This window comes from Urocitellus parryii, chromosome 1, assembly GCF_045843805.1.
Source record: "Urocitellus parryii isolate mUroPar1 chromosome 1, mUroPar1.hap1, whole genome shotgun sequence".
Taxonomy (NCBI): Eukaryota; Metazoa; Chordata; class Mammalia; order Rodentia; family Sciuridae; genus Urocitellus; species Urocitellus parryii.
The window spans coordinates 129,405,845-129,430,702 of NC_135531.1; the positions used below are offsets into that span (position 1 = coordinate 129,405,845).

Below are 24,858 nucleotides of genomic sequence, written 5' to 3' on the forward strand. Positions count from 1 at the left end.
CTCATCTGTGCTATTAGGAGGCACTCTCTGTCCACCACACCACACAGTAACATGGCTCAAAGGGGACCTCATTTGGTTCTTAAAAGAAGCTTGGATTCCAGATTTCTGCATCAGTCATCTTAATTTTAAATATGGAACAATGCTTAGATGTAAATTAAATAAATTCATGAGATAAAAAAGAAGATGGACAGAAATTTCAACAACTATTACTATTCTGATCAATAAAACCCTGCTTAAAAATCCACATTTGTTGAAAAATGTCACACTTAAAACAAACATATTTTAAATATTTTGGAAATAATCATCTTTGGTATATACCGTAGTTCTGGTTTCTATATTTGCATTGAGTGAAAGCAGTTTTTCTGCTAGTGATGTTTTCTTCAGAGAAAGAGCAAAGTGAAGAGGAGTTTCATTTTGGTTGTTGTGAGCATTTGGATCAGCACCATTTTCTAGAAGGATAGTTGCACATTTCTCTTCCAGATATTGTAGGGCCTGTTGGGTTTATACCAAGAAATAAACTGTAAATTTTGACAATCCAAGAAAAACATTTCATCTGTTTTACTAATTAATCATGTTAAATAGAATTAATCAATTTTTTCTTCTAAGCATTTCTATTATTGTTTTTTCTGCAGATATCCTTGGCTACATCTACCTTCATCAATGGTGTGTTGCCATCACGGTCACAGAGGTGAACATTACATTTTATCTTCACTAAGAAAGCTACCAATTCTGGGTGGCCAAAGGCACAGGCATAATGTAGAGCAGTCCTATGAAGGCAAGAGGCTTTGTTAGAAGTTCATAAAGCATCCTCTCAAAATACATGATTATTTATTCAATTATCAACATTAAATAGTATGCAAGTCCTCTACTATTTTCTAAAGAAAGAACAATATTTACTAGCTGTTAGTACACACTAAGTTAATAAATGAGCAGCCTATTCTGTTGACTTTTTCTTTTGTCTTTTTTGGATACTGCTAGGGACTGAAGCCAGGAGCACTCAATCCAGGAGCAATATCCTAAACCCATTTTAATTATTATGATTTTTTTAAATTTTGAGGCAGAGTCTCCATAAGTTGCCCAGGCTATCATTGAACTTGCAATGCTTCTGCTTCATTCTCCCAAGTAACTAGAAATATAGGCATGAGCTACTGGGTCTGGTCCCATTGATCTTTTATTTTTGATTTATTTATTTATTTATTTATTTATTTATTTATTTATTTATTTATTTATTTATTTTTGGTGCTGGCAGAGAAGCCAGGACCTGGAGCCTCCTAGATAAAGTCTCTACCATGGAGCTATATCCCATCCCAGAGTGTCCTACTTGCCTAGAAAGAGCATAGACCTTGAATTTAGCTCAACATTTGCTTGAATTCTACTTTAACCTCTGTGACATGCTATTTAGTTCTCCTATCCATCAATTTTATCTTCAATAAAATACTGATTAAAATTAGTAGTTACCTACTGGGATGATAGTGTGATGCTTAAAATTAAAATCTATGTAAAATGTTTGAACAGTTTCTAGAACAATCAACAGCTCAATAATTGTTGGCTATTGTAATTATTACCATTACTATGAATCAACAGAGTATTTCACTTAATGAAGAAGTATTATTATAGTGATTTTACAAATATATTGTAGGGACTATGTATTTCAATGACTCTTAGATGCTCTTTTTTTCTATCATTTTGACATCACTGACATTGGAAAGCCACTACAAGTATAATGGCAGCATTCAATTTTTTTATTCATACATGAAATAAAGGACCATCACGCAGTTCCTTACCTTAAGTGAAATGTGATATACACAAGAGGTCTACAGTGGTTATAGTCATATGAGTGGCATTTAAATTCATTTTAGTTGTTAAAAATACTATAGGTAAGGAGAGATGAATGATAAAACAATAATAAAAGACCAAATTAAAACCATAGTAATCCTTGCTTTTCTTTTTATTAAAGTAATTTAAAGCTAAAGGAAATGTAGGACTCAAAAGAATTAGCATGGTTCAATCTATTCAATATTTAGATTTACAGGATATACATAAATCAGGTATTTCCAATGTTAAGTTTTTAACACTGTCTTAACTTTAAAAATGGGCAGTTTACAATTTCCTACCACCGTAGAGCTTCTGTTTGAAATGGAAGAGGAAAAGTTTTACTTGAAATTGAATCCTATCTCTGAAGTTTTAAATTTCTGATCAATCAAACATAAAGCTTTTAAGGAAGAGTCTTAAGAGTCATTATGTCAATTACATACTAGGTATTCAGAGTATGGGTATAAATGAATAAAATAAAAGAACAGATAAGTATACTTGGGCAGCTGAAGCTTCTGCTGGAGTGGAACCAGCTGGAGCTGGCCAGCGATGAGATCTTTACCAATGACCGCCAGTGGGAGGTAAATGAGGGGCCACCTGGGGTCTCCAGGGTCAGGGAGGACAGTGGTCTCAGCAGTGAGTTCTTGTAAGGGTTGTTATTTTTCTCTTCTGTGGTGTGGGATGATAACATGACTTATAGGTTTGTTGTGAAGAGACAGTAAAGCTGAAGGCTGTGGCATCAGAATATCCACCCACCTATGCCACCTGAGGTTTCTAGCCCTTTAGCCTCTGTGGGAGAGGTGGCCTTCTGTCTGATGTGGGACTGCAGATCTGCTCTTGGAAGTGGATGGGCAATACAGGTGCAGGATTTTGTACTGTCCAGAAATACTATGATAACCATGGGCAATGCTATGATGGATGGGCAATGCAGGTGCAGAAAGTATGGGAAATACAGGTGCAGGATTTTGGAAAGTAGCTTGACTCAAAATCAAGACAGCATCACTGTGTTGGCTCACCCCCCCTGCACTTAGTCAAAGTCTGATAAGAGATTTATCAGCAGTGAGCTGCAGAAGAGTTGATTGAGAACACCCCATGAATGCCTTACAGCTTCTCAGAATCCCCAGAGCCAAGTGAGCATCTTGGATATAGAATTTGCACATGCAATAAAAACCATCTTGTCCAGCAGACTGCCTTTCTTGCTTTTAAATCTGACCCATGTTTTAGGCCCCTATTTTCTAGTGGGGACCTGTTATACACAGTGAAAGTTCAATCAGCCTTAGGAGTTCAGCTTGACAGGAATAATTACCAACTGTAGGCTTGCAAGACTGCTTCTTTGAAGTTTAAGTTCTGAATTAATTGAAGTCATTAGTGATTTATTTAATTTTCTACAAGTAGGCATTGATTTGAAGGTATATATACCTCATATCTTTCCTCTTTAGCAGCCAGGTTCAGAAAACACTCTCAGACCTTTGTTTAATCAAAGACTAGGACTGGATTTGTATTCCATGTGATCAGTTTTAATGATGGCAGCACAAACAGAGTAATGGCTCATGAATTTTTAAAGTTATTCACTCCTTTAGCAAACATCATCTTGTATTTGTTCTGTACAGTGTAGCAAGCCCTGTTACACATTGCAGGCTTTAGTTAGGAACTAGAAATAGATTTATTAATTGAGTCCTAAATGAATCCCTGTGTGTGAAATGTTGTATTTTGGTAAGTTTAGATGGTACAAATAAACATAAACTCAGTCACATATTGAATTGTACACTCAATTTGATCAGCTCAGATAAAGACTGTTAAACATGAAGGGCACAGTGGTTGAGAATGTTCTCTGGAGCCAGCTCATCTGCATGACATGGGCAAGGACTGTGTCTCAGTTTCTTCGTACAATGGTGTGTTGAGCCACTTTGCACTGACTTGCAAGAGCTGGCTGCTAAATATTTAGGGATTTTGTGAGTTAGTTGTTATATAGAGTTATTATTGAAAATCAAGTTATGTGAACTTAGATTTTAATAAATTTAGTGAAAAGCAAAGGTAAGAGTCAATCAAAACTCAACACTAATTCTTTTGCTGCATTTACCACTATTGTGCTCTGGAGGTTATTTCTGTGTGTTGCTTCTGCCTCCTGGAAATACTACATGTGGTCTGCTACTGATTCTGCAGTCACTGACTTGACACTGGTAGCTGAAACTTTGCCACGGTGGGAGTAGTTACATCATGGGAATTGGCAAACACTACAAAATAGGGCCTACAGTTCTTTCCAAAAGCTGGTGTTAAACCTTTACCGGCACACCTTTGCTTGTCTGAAGATGGAGATAACAGCACTACCTAGCTCACTGTGCTGTCATTACAATCAAACCAGACAATGCTTCTAAAGGACTTAGAACACTGACACTTATTAAGCATTGTATAAATATTTGTTTAAACATAAAATCTTTGGAGTAATGCTGGTATTTGTCTAAGCGTCCACGGTGCACAAAGCAGTCTCCTTGTGTTAGCTGATTTGCTGCTCACATTGATCCACGGCAAGATGATCTCCTTTTGTTGGTTGACAAACCAGAGCTCTGTGGGCATTGCATGAGGGGAAGTTCTGATGACTTATTCAAGGCCTGCTCTCAACTTGAACCTCTGAAAGGAGCTTGACCCATACAGGGAAAGGTAACCAAAAACCTGGCCTAACTGCCAGTGTTCTAGTGACTCAGGGTATAGAACATGAGCAGGTACTTGTCTGGTGGCATGGGGTTCGATGGACCCCATTTTGCCAAATGTCTCACTTCACCTTCACAGCCACCCATTTCAAAGAAGAGCAAACTGAGGTTCAGAGATGAAATCTTAGCCTTGGTCACACAGCTGGAAAATGTTAAAATTGGGTTGGAACAAAGACATGTCTGACTGCAAAGCCTTTCCCTTTCCCACGTGCCAGCTGTGCTGGTGGTGTGTCCCAAGGCTGGTGGCAGCATAACTGGCATGACCCGGGAACTTGTTAGCAGGACTCCACTTCAGACTTGCTGAGTCATCCCCAGGTGACTCCCCATGGTCTGTATTTCAGCAAGGCCCCTGGGTTTGAGAGCCACTGCTCACATCTCCAGTCTGTGACTCGTGGAAAGGGAAACGTGTTTAGAGTGAAATGTGAGACGCTGGGCACAGGGGACACTTGCCTTGAGGCAGAGGAAGCACAGCTGACTCGTCCCTGGGGGAGCTGCTTCCAGCCTCAGCCCAGTCGGATGCACAGGGCAGAAACTCTAAGGACCCTTGAGGGTTCCCTCTCTAGGCAACATGTGATCCTCTGAGACCAGCACTGGACAGAAACAAAAGCCATTAATGCTGCCATCGGCATGAGATATTCACCCGGATCAGAGCTCAGGCGAGAAACATAAGCAGATGAAGTGGGTGGGTGGGCAGCAGTGGGGAGCTGTGGGGACCGAGGGGACAGAGAGCACTGTCCCCAGACTGTGGCACAGCAGAAGCACTCAGTTAGGGTGGGGGTGCCTGGGAGCAGCAGCTGCCACCGGACTCTAGCTGATGGGTCCCTTGTTGTCAGGGCGTCTGGTTTCCACTCCTAAATCTTGATGCTGGAAGTATAGATTTTGATGAATCTTTGAATTTTTAAATGTTGACAATGGAACCAAACTGCCATAAATCCTCTGGAGGACACGGAATGTGTCTGGGAGCTGGCTTAGTCTGCAGCCTACTGGCTTGTGGCTGAAGTCGACACTGATGACTTTTCTTAAGATTCTCAGTAAGTTTCTATGGTATTAGTTTTATCAGGAGCTCAGAAAGTGGAGATAAAGGTAACTAAAAATCAGGTCTAACTGCCATGTGTTCCAGTGACTTGGGGTATGGAACACGAGCAGATGCGGGCTTGGTGGCGTGTGGTTCCATGGACCCCATTTTTCCAAGTGTGTTTGAGAATCGGGTTGCCAGATGAAGGTTTGTGGGCATGTGTGAAGCACAGTAGGTCCCAGGGGACTGGTTGGTCCCAGGCTGCACTGGTTTGCTGATAATCTGTGTCTGCTGTAGACTCCAGAGAGAGGGTTCCGGCTACACTGCTGCCACCCACCCCTAACTGGGTGCTCCTGCTGTGCCAGACGGTGGGGTCAATTCCCACACGTGTGAACCTCTCTCTGCTCCACACAAGCTCAAGCCCAGGTGGCATCCAATGCCCGCAGCAGGCAGTGTCACAGACTCCACCCACCACACGTGTCCCCCAGGAGTCTAAACTATAATTCAGTGATGTGTTGAAAGAAAGTTGAGTTCTTCTTACTTCGCAGCTGGAAATATGATGTGGCTGGGGAGGTCGTTGCCTGTGTCCTCTTTGGGACGGAAGCTGTGAGTGCGCTTTCTGCTTCCTCCTTAGTCGGCGGACCTTCAGGAGGTCATGTTCACGGCTCTCATAAAGGACCGGCCCAAATTTGTCCACCTCTTTCTGGAGAACGGCTTGAACCTGCAGAAGTTCCTCACCAATGACGTCCTCACCGAGCTCTTCTCCAGCCACTTCAGCACCCTCGTGTATCGGAACCTGCAGATTGCCAAGAACTCCTACAACGACGCCCTCCTCACATTCGTCTGGAAGCTGGTTGCAAACTTCCGAAGAGGCTTCTGGAAGGAAGACAGAAATAGCCGGGACGATTTGGATGTGGAACTCCATGTATGTACTGTCTGCTTAAATTCCCCCATCTTTTGAGTTTTCTTTGAAAAACAAACAAACAAACAAACAAAAAACACCTCTATCTTTGTCTTTCCTACTCCCTCCTCATTGCCATAAGGTGGCCAACAGATTGACATAAGATTTTTTCTACTGCCTTTATTTTAGATGCTATCTGGTGAGTTTTCTGATGTTTTGCTCCACGCTCTGCTTTAAACTGGTCGCAGCTTTTCTTAATCATAAAGCTTGGTGCAGCATTCAAGGCAGTTAGTGGGGAGCAGGGGCAAACGAATGGCTGCTGGCTCACTTCTTGGTCTACCGGGCATGAGCTGGTTAAAGTACCTCCCTGCTGCCCACATAAAGGACTGAAGAACTGCTGGTCATAAAAGGGACAGTGACTATTTCCCAAAGGATAATCCAGGTGTCCACTTGAAAGGGTGTGTGGGTGTGCTCCTGGGCTGGCTTGGGTCCTCCATGTGAAGTGCAGGCAGACCGGTTCCCCTGACCAGCACCAGTGACTGTGGCTAGATGCTTGTGCTGATCAGAGCCCAGTGACGGGCTGGTCATGCGTGGGGCAGTGTTCTGCCTGAACTTCTAGAGCTGTCCAGGGGAGCGGATCTCCAGTGCCCACCATGGCAGCATGCTTGATTCCACACTTTTTGTCGATGTCTCTCTTTTCATGTCTCATTTCCTCACTTTCCCACTGGTTTCTTTGGGATCATTTCCCAAACAACCTACTTACCTCAAATTCTTATCTCAGGATTGCTTCTGGGGAAACCCAAACAAGGTCATTACCTTTTGGAATTCTGGGACTTTTAAGTGTGTGTGAGTTAAAAATCTGAAGAAGCTAGGTGTTCTCAGGAAGTCGAAGTGTCCAGAGAGCTTCTTTTGGACACTGTTTATGTGAATTTTTTTTTTTTTTTTTTTGCAACACAACCGCTAACTACACATTATGCATTTAAGACTTTGGTGAAACACGAAAAGAAGTCGAAAGGGAATATATACATGTTTTCTATCAGGACAGGTCTTGAATATATCCTGTTTTCTATCAGGTCAGGTCTTGAATCTTGAAGACCAGCTGGGATTCTAATTGATGTATTAGGAGTCGAATCTTTGAATAAGAATCCAAAGAAAGAAGCACATTTTATGTTCTGATAGTTGAACTTTAACCACAGGAAAGTTAGAATTTAATCTGAACAATTTTTTCCCCCTAGATGAGAAACAGAGTTATATGATGAGAAGGAATTGCTTTCTCTCTGGCTTGTCAGAGGTCTTTTAGTTTTTAAATTGCTCTTAGCACTTTTTTTTCACTCTTGATACCTTTTCTTCTAGTTGTACTTTATATTTTATGATAGATGAAAGATTTCACATCAAATTACACCCCCTGGAGGGTGGCAGAGATGGAAATCGCGTCACTCTGCTGTTCCAATGGCCCAGCCACAGAGCCTCCAGCACAGGGCGCTCCCCTGGGCTTCCTGACCACCTTTTCCTGGGCACCTGAAGTGATTTGCCTCTGCACAGCTGACCCTGTGCTCTGCCCCCTCCCAGGATGTGTCTTTCATTACCCGGCACTCCCTGCAAGCTCTCTTCATCTGGGCCATTCTGCAGAACAAGAAGGAGCTCTCCAAAGTCTTTTGGGAACAGGTAAATGTCCAGCTTGAGTTTACACCAAAGGCATGCTTGGTTGTAACAATTCTGACCTCAAATCTCATGTGTACTCTAAAACATCACCAAAAAACAAAAAATGGCCACAGTTCTGTGACTAGTGAGGCCAAATTAGCAGATTCCGGTGAGAGACGATGGGGATTAGGAAAATAAAAACTCACTTTACGGACTCAGATTTTGAAGATAATGGCTGGGATCAAGTGGAGCTCTACTCTCTGATGGAGAAGCAGGTCTAAGAATTACACCAGCCATCTTTATTTATATGTGCCTCATTATCAGATTAAAGACTGTACAAGCATTATTCTCTGTATTCATGAAAGGTACAGAGTTAGCAACATTATGAAGCTTATTCTGCTGTTATATTCTACAGTTACAATGTGCAATGTTAGGAGCTTTGTGCAGCTCTCAAGAAAGTCCATTGTTCAGGGGCTGGGGTTGTGGCTCAGTGGTAGAGGGCTCGCCTAGCACGTGTGAGGCCCTGGGTTCGATCCTCAGCACCACTTAAAATAAAATAAAGATATTGTGTCCATTTACAACTAAAAAATAAATATTTTTTTAAAAGACAGTCCATTTTTAAAGTTACGTTAGGCAGGCAGGTTCAGGAACTTGGTGACACATTGTGGCTGTGTAGCAAGAGAGTTCCTCTATTCCCAGGAGCTGTGTGCCTGAGAGCAAGGTTGAGGCTGATAAGACTCTAGCACAGAGCCTTCTTATGGAGGGTGTCACCATAGCAACTAGACATGCTGCCCTTTTGCACAGAAACTTTCCCAGGCACCAAGCATGCGACAGTCATTAAGTCATCAGAGACCCCAGTCTCAGACACTGCTCTCCCATTCTCTGTCACTGCTCCCACACTGCAGATGCCAGGTGGTCATGGCTGTGTGTCATGGCTGTGCTGGATGTTGATGGAGGTGTGTTCAGGAGGGTGGTCCCTGGAGAGTGGGCTTGCCTTGTGGGGCACCTAGTGGGCACCTGATTCTCAGTATGTGTGGATGTGTGATTATTTCCTCAGTTGGTAAGGAATTGAAATTTAGTCTAAAAAGTTAATTTTTGGCTTTATTGCCTTATGAACAGGAAATAGGGCTTGTAAAAAGTCTGCTTTGGAAAAATTATTGAAAACTTTATGTGTGATTTAGCACGTAACACTAGCTTCTCCACTTTGAGAGCATTAGGTTGGGTGTGGAGTGCTGAATTCACACATATGGCCTCTGGTTACATAGTTCAGGTCCTTTATGTCCTTACCCACTTGTCCCCATCTGGGAGCTCTTTGTGCAGCCGACAAAGCTGTAATAGAGGACTGGCTTCCATCCCCTCTTACTGGCAATTTCTCGGGGCATTTATCTTGATGCTTTTCTTTTCCTGCGCTGCTTCTTCATCTGAGTAGCTTCAGGCTCGAGGTCGCCCTGTTTAGGACTGAACATATTCAGGTCCAAGACTCTTGTGCTCATTACAAATTCTACTTTGAAATGTTACACATAGTTGGGACTTTGCCCCTTCCTGCTCATGCTCTGAGTTCATCCTTGTTCACCATTAGTGTCCACTCAACCGCTTCAAGGGATTCTGAGTTAACCTAAGTTTCTCCACCCCTTGAAAAGACCAGGGGCTGTACTCTGGCAGCCCTGGGAGCCAGCAAGCTTCTGAAGACTCTGGCCAAAGTGAAGAATGACATCAATGCCGCTGGAGAATCAGAGGAGCTGGCAAATGAGTACGAGACCCACGCAGTGGGTAAGTCACAGCAGAGGGACTCCAGGGGAGTTGCAGGTGGACCAAGGCTCAGACTGGAGTGTCTGGGCTCCCCCTGCTGGCCTCACGGAAGGCTGCAGACCCATGCAGACCCCCACGCTGTGTACAGGCTTCCTGCTCCAGGCACTTGGGACTTTTCCCAGAGTGAATGTGAAAATCTTGAGTACTGTCATTGCAGAGCTACCTGGCTCAGGCCTAAGTAGCTCAACACCTCAGGAGGTTTCAGGGTGTTTTTTGGACATAGTTAAGACACTGTGAACAAGTGAGTCTGCATTTCGTGTATACATAAATGCTCTGAGAAGACTTCAGGTCCCTGGGTCTGATGCAGAGTTGGTTTTAATGGCAAAGGCAGCAGTTGGGTTTCTAGGCCTCAGTGTCCCATAGGGCGACTCCAGTGATGGCTGGCGAGTAGGTCCCTGAAGGTAGGAGCCTTGGAGCTCCAGAAGGGCTGGGGGAGATCAGCCATGGCCTGGGATAGCAGGCATTCCTGAGCCGTCCTCTCCTGGATGCCTCGGGACTGGTCATCTGGCTGCTCTTTGCTATCCAATCCTTAATTAAAGCTGGTCAGTGCCCTTTTTGCAGAGGACAGGACCACGTGCGAATGGGAGAGTTGGGAGCAACTGTTATCCAACAGCAGAGAGCTCTGGGTCTGCTCAGTGTCTCCCTTGTTCCTCTGCAGCTTTAAGTTTGCAGGGTGACATCTGCATGACACCTTTGTCTACTGTCTAATCTAACGTTACAATGTGTTCAGCTTCTTGGTGTTGGAAAAGAGGTGGGCAACCATTTCTTTCAATATATTAATTTCCAGGTGACCTCAGGTGGCCATGGTTTCTATTTTTACTTTAAAACATTTCCTCTGAGGTTCTGTACAGTGGTCTCTGTCACTGAGCACACCTGAATGCTCCAAGTCAGTGTTTCTTCCACCTTCTATGGTTTATATGCTGTGACTTATCTGTGAAGAAATCTTACCAAGAAAGCACAGAAGCCCAGGGGATGGAGAGTCTGTGCTAGCTAAGGGGAGGCAGAGGGTCGAGACCAAAGCCCACCAACGTGGGAGGCTCCTGTGTCTGATCCCCTGAGTTCTGACTGACACCCACTATCACACTGGCCCTGCAGGGTGTGGTGCATCTTAAAAAGCTCTGTGCTGGGTAGTGACTGTGTTGTGATGGCTTATCTGTGCCTTTTATGAGATTCTCGTGCCCACGCTGTCCTTGGATTGGGGGTCGGCTGGGGGCCAGCTGCTTCCCGAGGTGCCAGCCCTGACTCTGGCTTCCGTCTCTGGTGATGGTGCAGAGCTCTTCACGGAGTGCTACAGCAGTGACGAGGACTTGGCAGAGCAGCTGCTGGTCTACTCCTGCGAAGCTTGGGGCGGAAGCAACTGTTTGGAGCTGGCGGTGGAGGCCACAGACCAGCATTTCATCACCCAACCTGGGGTTCAGGTAAACACCAGCCACAGAACTAGGTGCCCAGAAATAGGCCTTGACATCAGATGCTATTAGCAGCTTTAAAAATATTGAAAATTAACCGCATCCCCCACAAGCTCCTCCCACTGTCGGGCTCTTTTCTGAGAGCTGTGGGTCCCTTGGCTGTGGTCAGGTTCACCCTCTCTCCTACCCCAGCTCTTTCTAATTTCCACCTTGGAGAAACAGCCCTGCCCCACCTCCAGGGGCCGGTACAGTCTGGGCAAAGTTTTGGGAGCATTTTAGCTTGAATTGTCATTGACCTTGGTCTCGTCCTTCCTGATTTCCTTTTAGTTTTCCTGCAAGACTGACACCTGCCTGTGTCTGGAAAGGGATCCCTGGGGCCTACAGACAGGGTTGGCCATGCCCGCGAATTTGTGATCATTAGAGAAGAGAGTCAGAAGGATACTGGTGTGGACTTACATAGTGAGAATCAGCTGGTCAAAGATCCATCGGTGTATTGAACTCGCACTCACGTGGCTGTTTGAAAGCTCACATACCCAGCTTAGAAGAAAACCTAAAATCAAACAGGATTTTAAGTTGTTCTCTCACAGCCCTCACGAGCCCAGGCAGCTTATAAGAATACTAACTTAGATTTGTTTTGGGGAGGCATGGGGGCTGGGAGAGAGGTCACCTGCGTGAATCAAATCTGTGTTGTCTTGTGTCCTTGTAGAATTTTCTTTCCAAGCAATGGTATGGAGAGATCTTCCGGGACACCAAGAATTGGAAGATCATTCTGTGTCTGTTTCTCATTCCCTTGGTGGGCTGTGGCTTCATGTCGTTCAGGTAGGAGCTGGGGCACCCCCGTGTGTGTGTGTGTCTCTGTGTGTGTGTGTGTGTGTGTGTGTGTGTGTGTACGTGTGCAAGTGTGAAGTGTGTATGCACGTCCACACCTGCACGCTCTTGGATAAGGGATGGTTCACTGCAGGGAGGCTTTTCCTGGGTCTGGTTTCAGACGGCGGGTGGTGGGGTCAGTTATCTAGGCGGAGTTGTCTGGCGGGCTCAGTCCTGGAGCCCTGTGTGGTCCCTTCCTGGATGTGTGTGTGTCGTGAGGGCTGGACCTGACCGCTCCACCGCGTGCCTGGACCATGACGTCTGGCCTCTCCTTCAGGAAAAAGCCCTTGGACAAGCACAAGCAGCTCCTGTGGCACTATGTGGCCTTCTTCACCTCCCCGTTCGTGGTCTTCTCCTGGAACATGGTCTTCTCCATCGCCTTCCTCCTGCTCTTTGCCTATGTGCTGCTCATGGACTTCCACGCGGTGCGGCACACCCCTGAGCTGGTCCTGTACGCGCTGGTCTTCGTCCTGTTCTGTGATGAAGTGAGGCAGGTAGGAGGGCTCGGGGGCGCGGGCCACGTCCTCCTAGTGCCCAGCAGAAGGGGAGCCGCTGGGGAGCTGGGGCTCGAAGTCAGGACATCAGTGTCCCTGCTGGCTGGTTGTTCGTGAACCTGGGGTGCATTTGCAAACTGCTGGCGACCTGGGGAGATCTGCCAGCCCCGTGTTCTGCCCTCTGCCTGCGGCTAATTGATGACGATGGGTCAGTTGGGTGGGTGGTGTTCAAGGGACAGAGACCTTGGTCTGCAGCCCCTGCCATTATCAGGAGTCATCCGTGTTCCTACCATGACTGTCGCCCTGAGAGGGTCAGTGTAGCAGGTGGCAGGGCATCTGGGGGGACTTTCCAGCAGCTAAGGGCATCGTGATGCCCTGTGTCAGAACAAAAGCGGGGTTCCCTGTGGGATTCAGGGAGTCGGTGTGAAATGATGATTGGGTTTTTCTTGGTTTTTGGGCATCTGCTGTTTTGGGCTTCCCCTCTCCACTGTTGAATCCAAAACTTGAGCCCTGGCCTCACCTGTCGCAGGTGCTTAGTTAGTAATTCTCAAAGAAATCATTTGATGGTGAAGAGTGGGGCTGTCCCTGAACCTGTAGGAAAAGCCGTCTGAGAAACCCTTCAGATTGGGGCTCACAGCTTGTTAGGAACTGCTGTTGCCGCCACTGCTGTGGTCCCTTCTGAGCCCAAGCCTCAAAATGTGTGGGCTCCACAGTGTGTGCAGGGCCCTTAGAACATACGGGGTGCTTGCAGTTTGGGGAGTAGTAGGCCCAGTGATAGAAGATGCTGTCCTGTTCGTCACAGGGCCCTGACAGCCTTTCCCTGTGTGGGTGTGTGGTTTCCAGGACCCCTGGGGTGGGAAGAGTCTGAGAGTGTCTTCTCAGCAGGGAGCATCTTGATCCATTATGTCTGCCAGGTGGGAGGAGTGGGAGGTCCTGGGCCAGTGCCCTGCTCCTGTCTTCCTGTTCCCTGAGGTGGGAGGTTTGGGTGGAGGTGAAGAGGAAGGGCTGAGTGACCATCAGTGCTGGACGGGGCCGATTGCCGGGCGGGCTGTCTCCTGCAGCTCTCCCAGGTCCTGCAGGGGTGCAGAGCGTTTTCCCGATTTCACAACAGCCCCATGGGAGCCCCATGCTCTGCCTCCTGAGGCCACGGCCCTGTCCAGGTCATGCTTTGTGATGGTTTGTAAGGCTGTGGTGACAAAACACCATGGCTTGGTGGCTTCAGTGGCACGGGCTCATTGCTCACAGTTCTGGAGCCTGGAGTCTGAGGTCAGGTGTGGGCGGGGCTGGCTCCTTTCCCCGGCTTCTGTAGTTTTGGGCCATCATTGATGTCCCTGGGCCTGTTGAAGCAACACTGTGACCCTGTGTCACATCCATGTGGTGTCTTCCCTAGGAGCCTGTCTGTGTTCTGATTTCCCCATTTCCGGAGGACAGCAGTCACTTTGGGTGGGGACCGTTCTGCTTCACTCGACTCCCTCCTGACTCACTCAGTCACATCACCATGACCTGTCCAGACGAGGTCCTGCTCCGAGGTGCAGAGGGTGGGACTTCCATTTGGGATACATGACTCAGCCCATCACACGGTCCATTCGCTTTGCAGCGGCCAGCCTTGTACCTAGTTCTACTCTGACTTACTGTGTGGCAGCAGCAAAGGGAAGTGGGAAGTGAGTCGTGAGGACGGGGAGGGAGCAAGGCACCCGGAGGTGCTCCCTGGCATCAAGGTGCTCAGGGCAGCCTTCCAAGCGGAGGGGACCTTGGTGCCTCATCTTGGAATGTTGGTAAACAGTAAGAAATGCTCTCCTGCTTCCGCCACCCTCATCTTCTCACACGTTGCCCCACCAGTCTCATCCCTGACCCTGCTCCTGTCCCATTAGGACACAGAAGCTGCCAGGCGGGTCCTTAGGCATCTACAGGAACCATGAAGCTGAGAAAAGGGCGTGTTTCTGTTTGCCATGGAAGGAAGAGCCCAGCCTGGCTGGGACCGCAGGGAGATGGGCCTAACTCTGGAAGCCCAGTCCCTTTCCATGTGTTCTGTCTTTCACCAAGTATTCAGTGAACACCTACTGCGTGCCAGGCCCTGCCCGAGACCCTGAAGATACAGAATGAACCAGACAAATACCTTTGGCCCGTGGAGATTTCCCCTTAGGGTGACTGGTGGGTCACTTCCAGGAGCTCTTGAGGAGAGCTGAGTGGGGGCCAGCACCATAGGACAGGTTGGCCCAGGGGAACTGCTGCCATCACAGACATCTCCATTCAAGCATCATGTGCGCATTTAGCCACTAAGTCACCTGTTTGGCCTGTGTGGGGAGACCCACACAGGGTCTCTCCTGCTTGGAGAAGGCCTGGGGCAGGTTAGGCTGGGAGCAAGGAGGGCTCAGGGCAGGGACATGGAGCGTGAGTGGACAGAGGGCAGGTGGGTAGGAACATCAGAAGGGAAAGCGGGCTAGAGTCTTCCCTGGGGCTGCTGGAGGAAGGGAGGCCTGCAAGGCCGGAGAGCCCCTGCGCTCTGCGTCCAGAATGGGGGTGCTTGGTAGGTGGTACTGAGGGTGTCCAGTCAGTGTTCCTGGTCCAACACTGACCTGTGTTAACTCAGTGGTCCTGCCCGTGGCGGCTGCTTGGCCTTGGATCCAGGGAGTCCTCAGACTGTAGCTGTGAGGGGCTTGTTGTTAAAGAACCTGCCACTTGGGGTCGCTGTTTCCCTTCTTGTCTGCAGCCGGTGCCTTTGGACTCCTAAGGGATTAGTTTTCCCCCAGGAAGTGGCTCTGCTGGCCGGGTGTGGTCTTCATTAAACTGATTCACATTTGTGAGAGGAAAACAACCCCGAAATAGAGGCCACCTGATTTAAATTGTGTCTGGGAGTCAAAGAGCCTTGCTCTGTAGCGTCTCCAGGTGACCTCGGCCTGGAGGCAGATACTGATGTGCTGACTTGGGGTTTTTAACCAGGACAGTCAATAGCTCGGCACAGTTGCTAAATCACCTGGGCTCTGCTAAGCAGGCACCATGAGTGTTTGCTTAAGATGGGGCAAGTCGCCTGCACCTTCACAGAGAGCACCATTCAATCTCTAGGCCCACCGTGTCCCCAGATCCTGAGAGAACCTGCAACATGGTGCTGGTAGTTTACAAATTCAGTCTGCCTCTGCCCTTACACTCAGAGAAGAGGCCTCCTCTCATTGATGATGATGATGATGATGATGATGATGATGATGATGAAGAAATAAAAAGAGCTTTCTCCCAGCACTGGTTCCTGGAGCCCTGGAACTGGCCTAAGGTGTCTGCATGAAGGCCAGGATGACTTCTGAAGGTGACCTGGGCAAGGTCGTGTAGGCTGTGTAGGCTGCTGGTATCTGCCTGGGTCCCGGAGGGCAGGGGCAGACCAGTGCCAGGGCAGACCCTCATCTCACCAGGCACAGGAAAAGCAAATGGCAGTTGGAATCATGCTGCCCAGCCAGGTGGACACCCCTGCCACCTCCCCAGCGGTCAGTTCCCAGCATGCGGTCCATCCAGGGCTGCTCCAGCCGTGGCCTCCCACGGGTACTGGTTCCCAGCAGCCTCCTCTGTTGCCCACTCAGCTTCTCTTTCCACTCACTCATGGGGAAGGAGGTGCCTGGGAAGTGGGCTGTGCGTCTTGACTCCTCCCGGTGGGAGCTTGAGGGGCCTGGAGATTGAGAACAGGGAGGCCTTGCTCAGGGCGGCACCTTAGCCTCCAGGCCTCGGTGTCTGGGTCAGGGTAGGAAGCAGGACCCGAGTACTGGCCATCTCAGATGGAGAGATGAGTGGGCCTCGCCCTTCCGGGCCCTCTTTGCCATGGCTTTCTTGGTGTGCACAGGGAATATGGTGGCCCTTATCTGAGCTTACTCCCCGGTGAACTTCTGCCTTCTCTCCCATCCTCTTCACATTTGGTTTTAACATGGTTTACACCTGTCTTTCCATGGAACAGTGGACTCCTTGAGGATCGGTATTGCACCCACTGATCTCTCTGTGTCCCAGGAGGCTGGCCCAGGCTTTGCAATCCTGTGGGCCCTCAGGAAACATACTTGGAGTAGGAGGACAGATGACAAGTTAGAGGACCCCCCTTGGACTCCCCAACTCCAGTCTACAGTGGCTAGAGAGGCGTCTCCTCCTGGATATCCTTTAGTTAAGGCCTTTTACTGTCATGTGCCAGACAAATCTTACATGGATACAGAAGCAGACAACGAGCCCAGCAGGGATGGCCCCTCTGTAACTGTGAGGTGTGTGACTGTGCTACTCACCGTGCAAGGTGGCCCCGTGCTTCCCAGGTGCCCTGGCAGGTGGTGCTCGCCCTCTGTGGCTTCATCTTGAAGGAGGACCAGGAGACCTTCCTCCTGACAGACCAGCAACACATGAATAGCAGAGCCGCTGGCGCCCAGCCCAGCCTCGGGTCCCCCAGGTGGCAGGGCATGTTAGGGCTCTCTTGGCACAGAGCGGACCTGGGGAGGATGGGAAGCACACGGTGGTCCCAGGCTGCTGACACCTCTCTCTTCCCCTGGGCTGCAGTGGTACATGAACTGGGTGAATTATTTTACCGACCTGTGGAACGTCATGGACATGCTGGGGCTGTTCTACTTCATAGCGGGGATTGTGTTTCAGTGAGTTATCCTCATTGCTTTCCCTAATTTTTGATGTTGTGGGCACCAAACTGGAGAAAAACTCTTGGACCCTCTGAGCCCATGGGGGCTGTTGCTTGGAGTCGACTGGGAAAGGCCCCCGTCAGCTTGGGCAGCCTGGTCAGCCTGGTCAGCCTGGGCAGCTTGGTCAGCCTGGTCAGCTTGGTTAGCTTGGTTAGCCTGGTCAGCCTGGTCAGCCTGGTCAGCTTGGTTAGCTTGGTCAGCCTGGTCAGCCTGGTCAGCGTTTCCTCTCTTCCCTCCCGGGGGTCTGTGATCTTTCCTTTTGGCCTTCTAGGCTTTGGGGAGAGGGAACTCCACACCGAGGAGAGTAAAGAGTGAGGAGGATGCCGATACCTTAGGCTACTACTGGTTCATTTGGGGTGTGTAACCTAAGACATGTGTGACCTTAACCTGAAAACCGGCCACGGAGCTGTCCTTCAGCTACCAGCACAATCCTCAATCCTGGAGCCAGAGTGTGTCAGCAGACAAATCCAACGCTGCCCCTGAGGGCAAAGCACAAGCCACCCTCCCTGAGGAAGGGTTGGGAAGCCCCAGGCGAGGTCCGTTGCCCACGTCCCTCCAGGCCAAAGGGGAGGCTGCGTTATGGACAGGCACACAGGGCGCCGCTTTGCAGAGGAGCCCACCTGCTCCCTTTTGCCCCTGTGAAGATGGTGTGCTTGCCCTCCACGGCAAAGGGGTGAGCACGCCATTTCTTCCTCATCCTTCCTGCTGGGGTTGAGAATCTCAGAATTGACAGGGGTGTCCTCTGGTAGCAGGGCTTAGCTAATCAGTGTCAGGGAGACCCCGGTGAGTTTTTGAGGGAAGTTGGCAGAGCCAAGTCCAGGGGTTGGGGTGGGGTTGGCATCATCTTGGACACCTCCCTGTGATCCAGCAAAGATGGCAGGAGGACGTGAGGATGAGGGACAGGGAGCCAGGAGCCTCCAGAGCTCTTGGGGCCTTCTTTGGCGCCCATGTGGCAGAGGGCAGTGGTGGTGCTCCTGTCCTGTTCCACACGCTCAGCTCCTGGCTCTCAGCCGCTCCCTGACTCTGGTTACTTTAAAAACTCGACGTTGCGATGCTTTGTCCACGTCCCACACATCTGTTCTCCTTCTCTCCACAGGCTGCACCCCTCTAATAAAAGTTCGCTGTACTCCGGCTGGGTCATTTTCTGCCTGGGTTACATTATATTCACCCTAAGGTTGATCCACATTTTCACTGTCAGCAGAAATTTAGGACCCAAGATCATAATGTTGCAGAGGATGGTAAAAGCCAAGAGTCCCTCTCGCCATGGTTCTCTTGCTCCGTTCAGTTCCACTAATGATTGACAGGAGGCTTTCTCCCCTAATGTGATGGTTGCATTTCTCAATCAGTGACGGTTGCTTTCTTCCACGTGTCCTCATGAAGGGCGTCCCCCAGGTTGAACTTTCAGGAGAGATGGCTGGGAGTAGGAAATAAACACCCGTGTTCAGATGCACACTTTACAGTGTGCTTCCAGTGGAGTCTGAACAATTTGCTAAGAGCGTGGGCAGGGAGGGGAGGATTGGAACCTGACCTCAGACTCTGGGACACATGCAGGGAGGACCCCCCAGGCTCACATGGCACCAGAGGGGAAATCACACATGACGGTGGCTCCCTAGGCCGATTCTCCACGTGGCTCAGACCTCCACTGTCTGTCTTGCAGCGAGATGGGCCTGGATGAGCTCATCTGGACGTTCCTTTCCAACACCGAGGCTGAGCTTGTGGTTTTCGTTCAAAGCATATCTGAGGCAGGGAGTCACTATGAAGTCATGCTGTGTGTGCAAAAACTTTAAAAAAATCAAATTGTCCATTCTTGTCTAATAAGAACTGATTTTGTTTCCCAAGGAAAAGAAACCTACAGAAATAATTTAGGGGTTTAAAGAATGCAAGTACGTGAGGTCTAGACACAGAGAGGTCCTCCCCATAGGTCTTTGTATGTTCTTGAGCTGGGCTGTCACTCAGTGGCGGGTGCCGAGCTGGTTTGGAGACTGGTGGACGCACATGCATCCTTCAGGTTTAATTCTGGAAAAGCGTTGTCCCCAGACCCAAAGGTGATGCTGGCCATTTTTTAAAAATTAGCAAGTGAGCACAGGTAACCTAGAGTTTCAGGGCCCTGGGACCAGGGCTAACTGAGAACAGCCAGGCTGCGGGCCCCACTGCCAGTGGGCACGCTCCCGACTCTGTTCTGATGTTCTTCCTTGGCAGCTGGTCGATGTCTTCTTCTTCCTGTTCCTCTTTGCCGTGTGGATGGTGGCCTTCGGGGTGGCCAGGCAAGGGATCCTGAGGCTAAACGAGCAGCACTGGAGGTGGATCTTCCGCTCCGTCACCTACGAGCCCTACCTGGCCATGTTCGGCCAGGTGCCCAGCGACGTGGATGGTAAGCCGACATGGCTCAGGTGGAGATGGGGCTGGGAGGGGGCCAGCAGAAGGCAGCCTCCGGGGCTGACCCTGACCGCAGTTCCATGTGTTCACTGAGCGGGGGCCGGAGCCACGGACTGAAGAAACAATTCTCAAACCTTGTCTTTACTCCTAAGCAGGATTCTCCCTTGTCCCCAGCATTTCACTTTTCAAACCTTTTGAAGAATGATTTCAGAGTAACGTGGTGGCTGGAGGCACCCCGCTCACGAGCTGTGCTTTCCTACAACAGGGTAATGGGGCACCTATTTGTTTCAAAAAGAGCATCGTGGAGAAATTTGCTCTGAACCTGGAATCTAAACTTTTACATCAGCCCAGTGCCAGCTGGTTTGGGGAGGCAGCCGTGGTGGCCCCGTGGCTTAATTCGCCCATACCCAGCGCAGGCGAGCAGAGCAGGGCGTGTGCTGGTGCTGGCAGGGAACTGTGCAAAGCATCTTTATGGTGCTGACATCAGCCCGGCCGTCGTTTCCTGTCTGCCTGCCATAGATGATGCCAACGGCCTCCTGGAGCCAGCGCCTGCCCTGATTGGTGGCACCTCTCAGTGTCCTGTGGCTCTCTCTTCTTCAGTCTCTCGGGCGCCCTGTGCTGGATCCTCTTCCAGGACGTTAGAAACACGGTCCTTCCTCCTCTTCGTCATTTTTATCCCGTCTGCTCCCCGTTCTTGCTGTTTCCCATAAGCCATTGCGTTTGTCCTCGGGAGGGTCCTCCGTGTTGGTGTTTTGGTCCCACTTGGGAGCATACACTGTGGCCAGTGGGGCAGCAATCTCGGCTTTTAGTGTGCTGTGTGCCCTTTTGGGGGCGACTCCATCTTTCCGTCTCAGTCTCCCCACCATGAGCTCGGCTGTGCACCCCAGAGCCTCGATGTCATTCTTGATCCTCTTCTGAGTCCACCCCAACATCCACGTCCTCAGCTGGCTGTGTGGACTTTGTCTCTGAGATACTTTGACATCCTGCTGCGTCCCCGCCCCCAGCCCACCCTAAGCATCCCATTCTGTCTGCCTGCACCCTCCTCCCAACCTCCCAGCTCCCTCTCTGGCTCCCCCCATCCACGCTGCAGCCAGATGAGGAGAGTCTGATGTGTTGTCCCCTGCTTAAAACAGTCTGATGGCTTCCAGCAGTTTTAGTGTAAAAATTTAAAAAAGAAAAAAAAGTGTGTCCGGTCGCTGGGCATCTAGATCTCTCGTTCTGGGAGGGATGATGTCTTCAGTGATGTCCACGCCATAGGCCTTGGCTCTGTAGGGACGCCCTGGGCACCTGCTCCTCCCGTTCGCCCCCGTGGCCAGCTCCTGCCCAGCCTTCTGCTCTCAGCTCAGAGACCCTTCCCTCTGGGTGGACTGCCCCCGTCTGTGGCCTCAGAGCCCTTGTGCGTGTCTCACAGGCTGGACCTCTAAGCTCTGTGCCTGGGTACCCGCTGACCCGTGAAGGCCATGGGACATGTGCCCTTGCTTGATCTTGACCTCAGTGAAGTCCCTAAGGAGCAGGGAGGTAGCTCAGGAAGCACGGAGTGGAGGGACAGGTGACTCTGAGGTGTGTCCCTTGCTTGGATATCCGTGACCGCATCCTGGTTCCCTGGTGTGCCAGGGCCCTGGGCCCTCTAGAGGGGCATCACTGGGCCTTTGGTTCCACCCCCTCAGGTACCACCTACGACTTCGCCCACTGCACCTTCACCAGCACCGAGTCCAAGCCGCTGTGCGTGGAGCTGGACGAGCACAGCCTGCCCCGCTTCCCCGAGTGGGTCACCATCTCCCTGGTGTGCATCTACATGCTGTCCACCAACATCCTGCTCGTCAACCTGCTGGTCGCCATGTTCGGGTATGTGCCCCGTTATGTGTTCACAGGGGTCCACCCCACGCAGGGCAGGCCGGGAGGGCCGTGAGCGCAGCAGCCAAGGGCCTCCCTGGAGGGGCTGAGAGCAGGGTCTTCAGGACTGGGGCCTTAAAGGGACTTAAAGCACCGTTAGGAGCTGAGCCTTAAGTTGACACCAGTGGTGAGCACCTCCAGCCACCTGTGGCAAATGGAGGCTGGGGTTTCAGCACCCATGAGCAGTGTCCCCAGGCGCCCGGATGCCTGCACAACGGTGACCCTGGGGCAGCTCTGCTCCGCTCGGAGGTTGCTTGTGCTCTATGGGACTCGCTGGTGTAGATTTCAGCGTTTCCAGGAGCTCAGTTGCTGCTTTAAACGGTTCCGTTTAAATGGGAGTTCAGGGAGTGGAGCCCGGAGAGCGTCTTCTCTGGGACGCATGACTGAGGAGGCTGAGCGGGACCTGCCAGGACCTGACCGTATCTGTATCTGTATTGGCTTAGGCAGTTCTCCTTCATACACGGAGAAAACGCAGTTGTGCGTTCACACTTCATCTTCCCAGAGGGTTTCAGGGTCCCCTGTGGTGGTGCCAGTGGGGGGACTTGTCCTTTAGGGTAGACGGTATTTCAGCCACACCAGTTCAGATGTTCACAAACAGATACACAAATCTAACAAATCATTTATTACAGCTTGATGTGGATCAGAACCCTTCAGTCAAAACCAGAAATCCAGAAGCTATGAATGACAAACTAAGTAAACACAGTTAGTTTCATAAAACAAAATTTTTTTTAAGATAAAAGAGAGCTGAAATGCAGTGGTAAAGACTGGGGAAATGTTTTTGATGCATATGGTGAACAAAGGCTTTTAATTCCTAATAAAGGAAGAACTCCTGAATGTATAAAAAGATGATCCCAGAGAAAAACTGCTAGAGACAATGACCGTGCGTTCAGAGGAGGAGATTCAGGTAGCTAAACACATGTGAAAAGGAGCTCTACCCGCTGGGAGGGAAAGTTCAGATTAAGACAGATGCTGGTCTTGCACCATCGGATGGGCAGAAGTTGAAGGGAGCCTGTGGTGTCACAGACGAGGCTGGGAAGTGACATTGCTGCTGGGGCACAAACAGCCACCAAGTCTTTGGAAAGTAATCTGATCAGAGCTACTAAAAGGAAAAACACACAGGCTTTAATCAAACCTTCTCACACCTGGGAATCTGACAGACGCGCATACAAAGGTGTTTCCTGGGTCATTTTTAATACCTGTCAGTAGAGGAATGATTGAATAAAGCATCTTTTATCTGTACTATAGAATATTATACAATCCTTAAAAAGATAAAGTAAGATCTGTGTTTATTGAAGGATGGCATTTTTAATATAAAAAACAAATTGCAGACTAGTTTTAGGGTGTACTCTTATTTTCTAATCACTAACACTAATATCTTAAAACTTCAGTTATACATTTCACTTGTTACAACCACATATTGCCTTTTAATTTAGGAAGAGAACGAGGACAGTCAGTTGCTACACAGAGGCCTGAGGCTGTGAGAAGTACAGACTACACAGGAGGGTCACCTGCTTTGTTTGTCAGAGGCAGGCACATCTACGTGGGACATGTGCCTCTGGGGACATCACATGGAGTGGCCTTCTGGTCTCCCATGGTCTAGTGCATCCCTTGCTCTGCTTAGAACCCTCAAAGGATTTTATTTTAATTCCAGTCTCCTCATCTTCCCCAGGGCTGTGTGACTTGACCCTGGAACACACTGTCAGGTCCCCCTGATGTCTGGTTTGCCCCCCAGGAAGTCCCCCTGTTCCTCCCTAAGCAGGGCCACCTGCTTGGCGCGATGCTTTTGTGCAGGCAGGTCCTGCTTCTGGACTCCCGGCTCTGTCCTCTCCTTTCTCTCCCTTCGTGAGCTCAGCCTCCCTGACGACCTCTTTCCTTTGTGGAGGGGGTCCTTAGACCACGAAGCACGTTTCTTCTGCACAGGAGGCTCCGAGGGTGGAGACTGCGCCTTGATCTCAGCCCTGGGACCTCGTGGGTTGGTGAAGGAGGAGGACAGTGTCCTTTGCGCGTCCTGTTCACTAATCAGCCAGTGGTCACGAGGCTGCTTCCTGGTGTGTCACTGCTGAGGAGCCTCGTGGTGAGCAGCAGAGCAGGAGATACGGAGGCCATGTGGCCACTGGTGTCCCAAGTTCTCCCAGAGGGACTGTGCCACCCTTACCCTCCCACCGTGACTAGGGAGGGACTCAGGAATCCATAAGCTTCTCCCTCAGCCAGCCAGACAGTGTCACGGTGTCCAAATGATGTCTACGTGTCCAAGGGGCCCACCATCCCAGCCGGCAGAGACTTGGCGGGTGACAGATAGAGATGTATCACAAGCAAGGGAAGAAGAGGGGGTCCCAAACCTGAGGAAGAGGGCGGTGGAGGGGGGCTTGGTGCTCTACAGTGACAACAGATTCCATTGAGCTTACCCTGGAGAGTGCAGCAAAAACTGGAAGTGAATATATCTGCAGAAATTAAACACGAGACTGTGACCCGTGAGTTGCACCAGCTCAGTTGGCCTCAGAGTCTGTGTTGCAAATTGTTCACAAAAGCCGTTTACGAGGGCCTTGCCGTGTTTGTAATCCATTATCTACATCATGATCATGGATGGTAGGATTTGGAGTTCAAAGGGACAAGAGCCCAAACTGACAGGGGTGGGTAAGGAGGTCAATCTGCAGCTCACATCTGGGCCAACCCCAGGGGTCTGGCTGGACTCGTCTCCTTCTGTGAGCCCCCAGCCGTGCCCTAGCGGTTCTCGCCCCTCTGGTGCTTCAGAGTGAGAGCCGGGGACCCCTTCCTGGGAGCCTGGATGAGCCTGGCTTACCCCAGGGCCTTTTCCTGTGTTACTCCCTGGCTTGAGAGCAGCTGGAGGGGCCATTGTGGTCCCTGGGCTAGGTCCTCAGAGCACTGTTTCTGGTCACTTTTAATGTTGCTCAGGGCTTACTGTATGAGCTGTCCCTGACCATGACCCCCGACTGGTGCCACATCAAAACTCTCCTTTAAAAACTCCATCGTGCCCAAAGGCCACCTTATGAAGGCACTGTACACACACCTTTGAGTCACACAGGCAGGCTGCAGGGCTCTCGGGACGGTATTCAGTGGCAAAGGAAATGGTCGCAAACATCTGTGATTATTTTACTTTAAAATGCTCTGTCCCAGGCCCTGTGTGGCTTCTCAGAGGCGCAAAGTGAACTTGGAGTGGCCCTTGAAGCACTGTCCTGAAGGGGAACTCACCCACTGTGGCTCTGGCCAGGACCCATCAACCATGGGGTCTAGACTTATTTCCGAGAATGATTACTTACAAATCTTAGGAA

The 24,858-nt window shown here is 49.7% G+C and overlaps 1 protein-coding gene across 1 annotated transcript; it reads left to right on the forward strand.

Annotated features, from left to right (window-relative positions):
- The first annotated feature begins 2,279 nt into the window (after window positions 1-2,279).
- On the forward strand, window positions 2,280-21,584 carry LOC144254866 (transient receptor potential cation channel subfamily M member 8-like). Its single transcript, XM_077798578.1, has 11 exons — window positions 2,280-2,393; window positions 6,170-6,460; window positions 8,006-8,101; window positions 9,718-9,847; window positions 11,159-11,304; window positions 11,999-12,111; window positions 12,437-12,653; window positions 17,166-17,257; window positions 18,396-18,537; window positions 19,499-19,670; window positions 21,343-21,584. Exons 1-11 carry the CDS (start codon window positions 2,280-2,282, stop codon window positions 21,582-21,584), a joined length of 1,755 nt encoding a protein of 584 aa, XP_077654704.1.
- Window positions 21,585-24,858: the final 3,274 nt, after the last annotated feature.

What these genes read in the sequence shown, in the direction of transcription:
- LOC144254866 (XM_077798578.1), top strand. Translation starts at nt 2,280, where the DNA reads ATGAATAAAATAAAAGAACAGATAAGTATACTTGGGCAGCTGAAGCTT. An exon ending in TGTGGCTTCATGTCGTTCAG is followed by an intron (nt 12,112 to 12,436) that starts GTAGGAGCTGGG and finishes CCTCTCCTTCAG; the next exon opens with GAAAAAGCCCTTGGACAAGC. An exon ending in TCTGTGATGAAGTGAGGCAG is followed by an intron (nt 12,654 to 17,165) that starts GTAGGAGGGCTC and finishes CCTGGGCTGCAG; the next exon opens with TGGTACATGAACTGGGTGAA.